This window comes from Rutilus rutilus, assembly GCF_951802725.1.
Source record: "Rutilus rutilus genome assembly, chromosome: 2".
Lineage (NCBI taxonomy): Eukaryota > Metazoa > Chordata > Actinopteri > Cypriniformes > Leuciscidae > Rutilus > Rutilus rutilus.
The window spans coordinates 9,022,395-9,034,256 of NC_140210.1; the positions used below are offsets into that span (position 1 = coordinate 9,022,395).

At 39.5% G+C, this 11,862-nt stretch overlaps 1 protein-coding gene across 1 annotated transcript; it reads right to left on the reverse strand.

Moving 5' to 3' along the window:
* Positions 1–1,270: 1,270 nt before the first annotated feature.
* On the reverse strand, positions 1,271–3,105 carry LOC311286220 (ladderlectin-like). Its single transcript, XM_084402334.1, has 6 exons — positions 2,847–3,105; positions 2,644–2,724; positions 2,386–2,492; positions 1,882–2,004; positions 1,600–1,711; positions 1,271–1,451 (listed from the first exon to the last, which is right to left on the reverse strand). The coding sequence occupies exons 2-6, from the start codon at positions 2,702–2,704 to the stop codon at positions 1,372–1,374; spliced, it is 483 nt and encodes a 160-aa protein (XP_084258460.1). The 5' UTR covers positions 2,705–2,724; positions 2,847–3,105; the 3' UTR covers positions 1,271–1,371.
* Positions 3,106–11,862: the final 8,757 nt, after the last annotated feature.

Genomic DNA, 11,862 nt, shown 5'->3' on the forward strand with positions numbered 1-11,862 from the left:
ACTCCTTGAGCATACAAAAATCTCACTGGATTATTACAATTAAATGGCAAAATGAATGTTTGGAAACGTAAGCTGACACACTACAGTAAAATATATAAATAACTGGCTTAAAACAATTTTTGGGGGGTGAAAATACTAAAGTGCCTTAGACTTTTGCACAGTATTGTATAAATACAGACTTTTGCATGCACACAAGAAACTTTTTCGTGCCCTCGAGAAACTATTCACATGCGCACAGGATTTTTCACAATTTCTAGTTTTATATACTATAGTCTATGTCCTTTGTGCATCCCTGCCAGCTTACTATGAAGAAAAAGAGAGCAAATATGCTCATGAATTAATAGAAATCTAGGCCCATTCGCTCAAAATTAGGCTTTCCTTAGGGTAGTACCTCTAATATCAAGGCCTAATGTCCAATTTAATGTATCCTCTGTGGTGGAGGAGAAACCATGGCACAATATGGTTGTGTGCATTGTCCTATTTGCCAAATTTAAGGGTCTATCAAAAGACTGTTTTAACACACTATGGCGGCCAAGAAACCACACCATGAAATGGGCTGATGGTGCAATAGGTGGCTCAGTGTGCATTGTCTATGCTAAGTTTAATGTTCTCATACGCACACGAAAGTCTGCATATTTAGTTTTGCAAAGATCCTTTTAGTGGCTCTGTAATACAGTGCAAAGAAAATCATAAACCCATGCATTTCATTTTTGCATAATGAAAAAGTGCACCTTGAATTAGTGTTTGACAATCACTAAACAGCTGCCATGAAAACACAATGATAAATGTGCGTTCATTAAATTCTTAATTTTCTATTATAGAACACTAAATAGGGGCAATAGTCTGGAAACGCAAATATTTTTCTATACCTAGAAATTACTCAAAATCCCATACTCTTCTAAACTGCGTAGGAACCCTGTAGATTGCAACCAATATTTTTTTTCCAAAAATAGACTCACATATGCCTACGTTTACATTATTCATGTGACATTCAACAAATCAAAGAGTAACATGGGGTTTTGGACTTGAGCCACAATACCATATAAAGATCATGGTGAATTCCAGGATCATGATGCATATTTTAATAAGACAAAACAGTTACTTACAATCCAATGTAGGAAACAAATTTCTTCTAGTGTTTGTCAATGAAGCCACTGTGTGCGCTTGCTTAAACCCCTTCCCTGATATCATTAAATGCCATTCTACGAACCATATCCTCAAACCTTGCTATACAATATACGCATTTGATTGTCCACAACTCACATGCCTTGATTCAATGTTTTATTAATTGAGGAGTGTTTCAGAGAAAATGAAGAGATTGAATTTCAGAACAATTTTTGCAAAGATAAGATCAGAAAATGTAGTACGAAGTCAATATGGACCAGGTTGACGGATCTCACAAATATAGGTCTTTGAGGTTGAACAGGATGCATCGTTCCAGCAACGGTTAGCTGTATGGTGGAATAATGAAATCAGTTGATCATTACAGTGGTGTTCAACTTAAGGCATAGAGAAATCCAAACAAGTCATTTAATGTTACTGTATGATATGAAATTATAGGATTGCAAGTTAGTTAAAACAAAAAATGAGTGCACTCACAGGTCCAGTTGATCTCCAAGCAGTTCTCAGGACCACCTGCATTGTTAGGTTCTCCAGAGCACCAGTTGGTATAGTCATACACAGTTCCATCACTCCACAACCACTCTCCATCCTAAGTGAAGAGAATAAATACAAAGAGTGCACTACTGTAGTCAGACGCAAGCCAATTAAGTTCAGCTTTGAAGTCAAACCATCTTCGTTAGAAACTTTGCCTTTGATTAAAGCAGAAATTTCAGTTTAGATAAACAAAAAGGTTTCTTTAGGGCACACAATTGAACTTACTTGTACACCATCATGAGCACCAACCCAAGTTTTTGTGGAAGCACGCAACAGACTCAGCAGGAAATTATTCTCTGGTTGATCATGCACAGATGCGAGATTCGCACCAAAAGATTGACAGTTTCTCTGAAGAGACAGATTTGTCATTACAAAATCTTATAATCTTTTTATTAGAAAGCAGAAATGGCTTTAAACATTAGTAATTTGCAAACAAAGAAACATTCCCACTTATATTAAGAGCACTTAATCTGTACTAACATTTAAATCAATCATTTGATTTTAAATGAAAGCAATTAATACAGCTGTAATTAGATCTAGGATTACTCTGTTGACCCAGTGTTAACCCACCCTTAAACCTAACCATCAAACCTGTCCCCAACCTTACCCATATCCCAACTCAATAGCAGCAAAAGTGTCTTACATCAACACAATACATTGTACCAAACCATTTATTTAAAGACATAATATAAGGTGTTGTTCAAATAGCTTTGTTGTATAATACATTACCTCTGCTGTGATCCAGGGAACCGATTGAGAGAAGTACTTGTAGCACCGGCGTCCAAAATTTTGCCATCCACGTGGACATCTTCTAAAATCAAGTGTGGATTCACTACCTAAATGGGGATTTTGTAATATTTAGCGTTTTTATTTTAAGTTATTTCAAGTTTGTGTGATATGAAAAAAAAAAAAAAAAGAAAAAAAAAACACACATTCCCATAATGCACTTAACTGGCAAGAGTTTTTACAATTAAATGTTCTAGTTACCATCTGCATTCCCCATGGAGAAAACAACAAAAAGAAGCAGAAGACTGCTCAGCATTGCCATGATGAACTTGAAAAATCAACCTAAAAATGAATAAGCAGGTAAAGTTAAATGTCTGCACTCAAATGCTGCACACTGTGGAATCTTAGTGTATTTTAAAGACAACGCAAATGTTATTCAGTAGGTTTCTGTTCCAAACACTCACCTTGCTTTTCAGATTGTTGTCTTCAGAATCTCAGAGGAAGTGTTTGTTAAGTTCCAGAAAGAGCCCTGCGTTTATAGTCTACTTTACTAATTGGGCCTCATTTATCAATCTAACGTAGATCCGAGCGCAGAAATCATCTTAAGACAGGGTTCAGGTGTGATTCATGAAACACTGGAATACAGCCAATCCCATCGTACGAATGATCGGACGTTGATAAATGTGGCGCTGAAAACAATCGTCATTTGAATATCACGGCCCTAAAAATTCACGGTTTAGAAACCCTAACTTCCTCATTATCTTCACCTGGGATGTTCCCATGACAACTCAGCACGGTGTCCATCAGCTGTTCTTAAGACAGAAATGTCTTAACACAACTGTTGCAAATAAATATAGCCATAATTGTATTATATATATTTGCGTTATATATGTGTTTGTGTGTGTGTGTGAGAGAGAGAGAGAGTGTGTAGGCCTATTTCTCTGCTCTCAACTTTAAAACTTGCAACAACATGACAAAAATGTGTCAAATGTCTGGCACATTTACATGATGGAGTAAAGTGCTCATGTTAATGCTTTACAGAGATAACAGGAAAATAATGCAACAAAGTTTGTTTCCAGAAGAAAATAGCGTTACAGTCCAGTTTAAGTAAGCTCAGTGATGTTTCATTTTTGTTGTAAAAAAGTTATTAATTTAGTTAATATATATATATATATATATATATATACATATATATAGCCGCTCTGGAGAAAACGTACTCGGTTACTAACGTAACCTCGGTTCTCTCTAGAGAGGGAACGAGTACTGCGTAAGTCTTACGCTCGGGGGAAAATCTCTTTTCCGCGAGATACTGAAGCCCAAAAATTATCCTTAATTTTGAAATAATGTAAAACGCGTTGCGGCAGCATGCAGACACACGCCTATTGGCTGCCCTGCGGCAGCTGCAGCAGCCTATCAATAAGGCCCTATCGTCACGTCAGCTCCAATGGGGGCGCTTCGCGCCCAATACGTCACGTCCCGCCGAGACAGGCGTGGCCTAGGGCTATAAATATAGCTTCGAGAGGCTAGCTCACTGGTTTTTCATCGCCGGAGCGAACCAGAGCGTGTGCAGGCACGGCAAGATACGCAGTACTCGTTCCCTCTCTAGAGAGAACCGAGGTTACGTTAGTAACCGAGTACGTTCTCTTACGAGAGGTTCTCTCGTACTGCGTAAGTCTTATGCTAGGGGAACACAGTGTAAAACGCCGTGCATGCTAAGATCCAGCACCAAAGACCCAAGGGCAAGTGCCCGGACTCATATAGTACATGATCATAAGGGACTCACAGAGAGTCCAGGAAAGAGTGGCTAGAATAGCATCATTCCTGTAATAATATAACCTCCTATAAGGAGCAGTTATACTGATGATGTTTCGTACAGTCAGGGCGACCCCCGGCCTGAACTGACGAATATAGTGGGTCTTACACACTGCCCATAGAGCTGCGCGATCAATCAGCGAGTGTTTGCTCAGCGAGAGGCTAGCTCACTGGTTTTTCATCGCCGGAGCGAACCAGAGCGTGTGCAGGCACGGCAAGATACGCAGTACTCGTTCCCTCTCTAGAGAGAACCGAGGTTACGTTAGTAACCGAGTACGTTCTCTTACGAGAGGGAACGAGTACTGCGTAAGTCTTACGCTAGGGGAACACAGTGTAAAACGCCATGCATGCTAAGATCCAGCACCAAAGACCCAAGGGCAAGTGCCCGGACTCATATAGTACATGATCATAAGGGACTCACAGAGAGTCCAGGAAAGAGTGGCTAGAATAGCATCATTCCTGTAATAATATAATCTCCTATAAGGAGCAGTTATACTGATGATGTTTCGTACAGTCAGGGCGACCCCCGGCCTGAACTGACGAATATAGTGGGTCTTACACGCTGCCCATAGAGCTGCGCGATCAATCAGCGAGTGTTTGCTCAAGCAGTTTCAGTATTCTGGGCCGAACACATCGGGGCAGACAGTACAAATTTTTAGACCGAAAGCAGCTTAGCCTGCAAAGCGGGAACCTCTAGGTTATAAAACCTTATAAATGTAGATGGGGAGGCCCAGCCTGCCGCCATACAGATATCTTGCAAGGCAATCCCACTAGACCAAGCCCACGACGAGGCCACACCTCTCGTGGAGTGCGCTCTGACACCTAATGGGCACAGTGCTATAGCATCGACTATCCATCTTAGAACGTCCGTAGAGTGAAACAAAGAGCTGCTCTGTCTGTCTGAAAACAGACGTGCGAGACACATAAGCCCTTAATGCCCTGACCAGGCAAAGGAAGCTGGCGTCCTTTTCCTCGTTAGAGACCGGCAGGGCAGACAGGGAAATCACCTGAGCCCTGTTGAGGGATTTAGGAACGTACCCGTGCCTCGGTTTGAGTATGACTTTCGAGTCATTTGGCCCAAACTCCATACATGTTGCGCTCACTGAGAGCGCTTGTAAGTCCTCCATGTGCTTTATTGAAGCGAGAGCCAGAAGAAACACTGTTTTGAAAGACAAGTGTTTGATATCTATTGATTGGATTGGCTCAAATGGGGCACCTTTCATGGCCTACAAGACCGTAGAAAGGTCCCATATGGGAGGTCTGGGAGGATTTAACCTCTTAGCTCCTCTAAGGTGACTGAAGGCGGCGCGGCCAGCGGCTTCAGGTGCAGTGGCTCGTCCCGCTGAAAGGCTTTCTCAAACGGCGCGGCTTCTTCTCTCAGGATCCAGCGATGCGTGAGCTCCGCTGAAGAGATGAAAAATCAGTGAGCTAGCCTCTCGAAGCTATATTTATAGCCCTAGGCCACGCCCGTCTCGGCGGGACGTGACGTATTGGAGCTGACGTCACGATAGGGCCTTATCGATTGGCTGCTGCAGTTGCCGCAGGGCAGCCAATAGGCGCGCGAGCCGTCTCGCCTGTGTCTGCATGCTGCCGCAACGCTTCGTAGACATAGCAGAAAGATGTTCTAAAATAAATATGATTTGTTTAGTCTTAAACACTCTCATGCTAGAAGGACCGTCAGCTAATTCTCTTTAAGCAATATTTGTTCATGTTTTTCATACATTCCTATATGAACATGTTTGACCACGCTTTTTTGCAAAAACTGTACAAAAACAAGATGTAAACAGTGTAATATGTAAAATGTCAATTCAAACGCTAAAACTGATCACTATAGTGACTTTTCTGTATTTGTTTTAAATGGCTCATGATGATGCATTTACTTTTAACCCAGTTGACCTCTAGAATTGAGGTTTTACCAAAGTGTGGAACTTTGTTTAACAGCCTCGAGCTTGGATGAATATGCCTCTCTTAGTGCAACAGTCAGATGTGATTCTGTTGTAATAGTTTAAGTGTAAAACACCATGCACTTTGTGTAATTCGTAGATAGAGGGAAAGTTGCACTAAATGAAGTATCAATTTAGTCAAACAGAAAGACTATCACTTAAATTCTTAATTGTCATTTATTTCTATAGACAGCTCTCAAAGAAACGTCTTCACCTAAAACACATAGGCAAGGCAAGGCAAGTTTATTTATATAGTACATTTCATACACAATGGCAATTCAAAGTGCTTTACATAGAAGAAATTAAAATAATAAAAAGAAATAAGAATAATTAAAACAGTTTAGAAAAATAAAAAATAAAATACAGTACAGTACAAACAGTCGGACGAACAGCGGCACAGTGCTCATTCATTAAATGCATAGCTAAACAGATGTGTTTTGAGTCTGGATTTGAATGTGACTACTGTAGGAGCACGTCTGATCTCCTCTGGAAGCTGGTTCCAGCTGCGGCTGGCATAATAGCTAAAAGCGGACTCGCCATGCTTAGAGTGAACCCTTGGTATTTCTAGCTGATATGATCCTAGTGATCTGAGTGATCTGTTGGGTTTATATTCAGTGAGCATATCTGCAATGTATTGAGGTCCTAGGCCATTGAATGATTTATATACCAGTAATAATACTTTAAAATCAATCCTAAATCTAACTGGGAGCCAGTGTAAAGACCTGAGGACTGGTGTGATATGTTCATATTTTCTGGTTCTGCTCAGAATCCTGGCGGCAGCGTTCTGTATGAGCTGCAACTGTCTTATGGTCTTTTTGGGAAGGCCAGTGAGGAGTCCATTACAATAATCCACCCTGCTGGTGATGAAAGCATGAACAAGTTTCTCTAGGTCTTGTCTGGAAACAAAGCATCTAATTCTTGCAATATTTTTCAGATGATAGTATGCTGATTTAGTTATTGCTTTGACATGACTACTGAAACTATGGTCTGACTCTAGTGTCACACCAAGATTCCTGACTTGATTTTTGGTTGTTTGACCCCTAGAGTGAAGGTATGCGTTCACCTTGAGAACTTCATCTTTGTTTCCAAAAGCAATGACTTCAGTTTTGTCTTTGTTTAACTGAAGAAAGTTTTGACACATCCAACTGTTGACTTCATCGATGCATTGGCACAGGGAGTCAATGGGGCTGTAATCGTTAGGCGATAGGGCTAAGTAAATCTGTGTGTCGTCTGCATAGCTGTGGTAAGCAATTTGGTTCTTTCTCATTATTTGGCTCAGTGGGAGCATATACAGGTTGAACAGGAGTGGCGCAAGAATTGAGCCTTGAGGGACTCCGCATGTCATGGATGTCCACTCAGACTTATGATCTCCTATACTCACATAATAACCTCTCCCATCTAAGTGAACCATTTTAGGACTATCCCAGAAAGCCCCACCCAGTTTTCCAGCCTGTCCAGAAGTATGTTATGATCGACAGTGTCAAATGCAGCACTGAGGTCGAGTAGTACCAGCACCGATAATTTGCCTGAATCAGTATTTAAGCGAATATCGTTTATTATCTTTATGAGCGCTGTCTCTGTGCTGTGGTGCGGTCGGAAACCAGATTGAAAATTGTCAAAGTATCCATTCGAGCTTAAGAATTTGTTCAGCTGATTGAAGACAACTTTCTCAATTATCTTGCCTATGAAAGGAAGATTTGAGATCGGCCTATAGTTGCTTAATATGGTCTTATCCAGATTGTTCTTTTTCAGGAGGGGCTTGACAACTGCAGTTTTCAGGGAGTTTGGAAAACTCCCAGAGAGAAGTGAAGCATTTACCACTTCTAGAAGATCTGCTTCTAAACTGTTTAACACACTTTTGAAAAATTATGTGGGAAGTGTGTCAAGAGCGCAGGTTGATGTTTTAAGGTGCTGTACAGTTTCTTCCAAAATTTTGCCATCAATTTCTTTGAAGTCAGACATAGTAGCTACTTTCTCAGGTGGTTTGATCTGTCTGACCCCAGTGCAACTCAAGGATGTGCTGATCACCTTTCTGATATTATTGATTTTCTCAGAGAAGAAAGAAGCAAACTCACTGCACTTGTTGTCTGAGAGCATTTCACTGGGAATCTGGCTTGGAGGGTTTGTCAGTCTCTCTACAGTAGCAAAAAGAGTGCGTGTGTTGTTTAAATGACTGTTTATAATATTTGAGTCTGTCTAGCTTTGCCTAGTTCCATATTGAAAGCATGGATGCTGTCTTTGTAGATGTTATAATGGACTACAAGTTTTGTCTTCCGCCACATGTGCTCTACTTTTCTGCATTGTCTTTTCATATTTTGCACTGCTGTTGAGTTTCTCCAACCAAGTTGCTGTTGAGTTTCACCCTGGCGTTGTGGCAGAGGCCGAAGAGCTCTCACAGGAGGAGGGGGAGGGCGAGCTGGGCCCGCAGGCTTTGGTGGTAATGGTGCCTGTCTTTTTTTGGTTGGTATCTGGGGGTTTGCAGCAAAAGAGTGGGATAGTCTGGTTCCAGCATACACCAGTTCTTCCATTTTCTGTGAGAAGCACAGATGTGGCGATGCTGGGGAGAGGGAAAACGTGTCTGGTGAAAGGGGCTGTTGCTCTGGTGTCTTCGGAGGCTGTAATATGCTGTCCTGGCTTCCCTGGCTGTTTTCCAGGAAGTCGTCCTTGGGTGCTGAATCTTCAAGCAGTTCTGATATGTCTGTCTGTGGTGAGCTCTGTGTGCAGGGCTCTGCTGAGATTGTGTCCGTGAGCAGAGGTTGTTGTGGCGGAGTGGTGTTATCATGTCCATTTGCTGCTGATGTGAAGTCCTGTGGTCATTCGTACTGTGTCCAGGTGTGTGTGTGCCGTTCAGATTGAGTGGATTGGCACAAACTGCAGAAGGATGATTGAGGGAGAAGTAGATATTGTCCTTTAACACTCTTGAACCAAGTTTGTTTGGGTGATGGCCATCCCGATGAAATAGTTGTCTCTGACTCCAGAAAAGATTGAAATTGTCAATGAAGTTTACTCCTTTTATATTGCAGGTTTTTTGCAGCCACGTATTAAGCCCAAGTAACCGTGAAAACCTGTTTGTTCCTCTTGCTGGGAGAGGTCCACTGATGAATGTTTGAACTTTCAGTCTTTTAAGTGTTTCAAAAAGCTCATGGAAATCCTTCTTAAGGAGTTCTGACTGCTCTTTATGAATATCATTCTTCCCCACATGAATGATGAGTCGATTTGCAGTCTTATGTTTCATCAGAATGTCCAACATACAGTCCAACATAGCCTACAATATGTGAAACAGCATTGTGATATCTGAACAAGATGACTAAATCTAGCGGAGTAATAAAACCATAATTTGGAAACTTTTGTGTATTTATTATAAACGATGCTTTTCAGCCCTCTTTTCTTAGAGATTTGGTCTTTTGAATCTTACACGGATGTTTTGGACACGTGTGATTCTGTATAAAGATGATGTTTTAAAGTTAGTCCATAAGCTTTACAAGAGTGTGGTACTTTGCATCACTACGGTGTGACAAAATATGTTGGCGTGTAAAAATACACCCAAAGATTTAAGCACAACTATTTACACACATGAGTAGGAGAATATCTAACATTGTAGATTGTGAACATTCCATTATCTGTTTATTTGGGATTAATGAACATCCTTAACTCCTTAGCTCATATGTTTCTGTCATTTGTGCAGGATGTTACAGGTATTAGTTAATAACAAACAAACAAAACTTTAAAGCAACATGGAACCATAATATTAATATATAAAATATGGTATAATTACAGTTTGAAAATGACTTCCATAATATTTTCTTTCAGTAAAGCTATGCGTGGATCACCCAACACAAAGTTTTGCGTTTGTGGGTGAGATCTCACAAAGATTACACCAATATAAGCTTTCTCGAACATTGCATGTTTGCACTATGCCTGAAACTTAGAAATCAACATGCATTTCCTGTGGTTGTTAAACGCCTCAGGTAATTAATATGAAATGTAAGTTTGTCAGAAGAAAAAGGATCAGCCATACATTTAAAAAAAGTCTTCTAAGTGAAGATGTTGTGTTTGTCACAAACACATCTAAAGAGTTTTTATACGTGTGAGGAAACCTCTCGCAATATTACTAATCAAGTAATCACAGAAATAATGCAGGTCACCAGATTGTTTTAAAGAAATTAAAGCATAAATAAAGGTGAATCTTTATTTAAAGAAGATAGACTTCAGCTTTTGCAACACACAAATGTATAAATGTTCAAAATCGTTTGTGTCTTCAACTAGCCTACTTCTAATCCATACTTTGAAGCATCATGGTTTTAAGTCTGTAAAAATACAGAATAAAAATAAAGAAATAACTATATGACTACTGTAGGGGTAAATGAAATTTTTGTCTTGTTTTAGTGTAATTACAGTTTTTGTAAAGCAAAGAGTTGTAATAATGTTTTTTAAAGTCCCCGTGAACCGGAAGTTGCAAAACGACTTTTCTCCAGTGTTGTGACGTATTTCCAAGTGAAAGGGAATATTGAACAGAGGGCAGGGTTTTACTTTAGCGCTCCTCCTCTCCATCTCTGCTCATAGCAGACGGTTTAAGGAGTGGTTAAGCCGTCAAACTGACGTCATCAGAAAAGAAACGCCGTTTCCAGACCGGAAGCCGCTTTTCAGACTTTGATTAAAGATTACCATGGCCAACAATTTTTTCCTGTGTATTAACTTGTACGGATTAATTGTTCACCACAAGACTAGTAATATGCGCTAACAAAGTAAATAGGGTCAATTTTGATTTCATGTCGACTCTAAAAATAGCTTTCATCAATTTCTTGTAAAGAAAACCAAAAGTTTACAGAATCACCCAAAGCTCACAATGCCATTCAGAGTTCACAAGAGATAATTTCTCGTTATCTAGGCATAACACAGCATGGTACAAAGTGATGCTCTCTCTCTATGATGTCGTAAAAGTTAAGACGTTCATCCGTGTGTGTGTGTGTGTGTCTGGACAGATGCTTGAAAATATTAGGCTAGAAATATCTAATAGTGAATTAATAACTAAATTAGCCTAAATAAAAAATTAAAAAATGTAAAACGTTGTTTTGATACGTCTATTTACCAAGATTTAAATCTGTAGCTATAGGCTACCGCTGCACATGTGTATTCTCATGCGTTGCGGAGTTTTAGGTGGGCGGAGACTCTATTTCTCATTCATGTGCTTTGAGCGAAGAGTGAATAAATCAGTAAGTTAGTGAATTAGAAGTTAGTGTTAACTTCACTAAAAGTCCAAAATTAACTAAAACATGAGTTTTTTTTTTTTAAACAACTATTATTTTTTATAAATGTTATTTAGTGTAATTATAAATAAATCTAGTGTTAGGTGGGCGGAGACTCGGCTTCACACATGATGCTCATTCATGTTTCTACCAACGATGATTGATGTATCATATGGAACTTAAAACTAAACTTTAGTAGCATATTGTAATGTTAAAGAACTCGATCCTATTTGGTTGATGTATTTTTTTTTTAAACTTGTTTTAAATGATTGCACATTATTTTTTTTTATTTTTTTTGTTGATGTTGTTTTGAACGGTTTTTAAATCTGTATGTGGAGAACCACATTCTAACTTTTTTCAGATAACGTTGTAAAACATACGAATACTAAACCATTGCATTTTAACTTTATACATACATTGTTTTTAAAAAGTTTGTATGTGGAAAACAAAACTTTTCTTTAATTAAAAACAACTCGCTG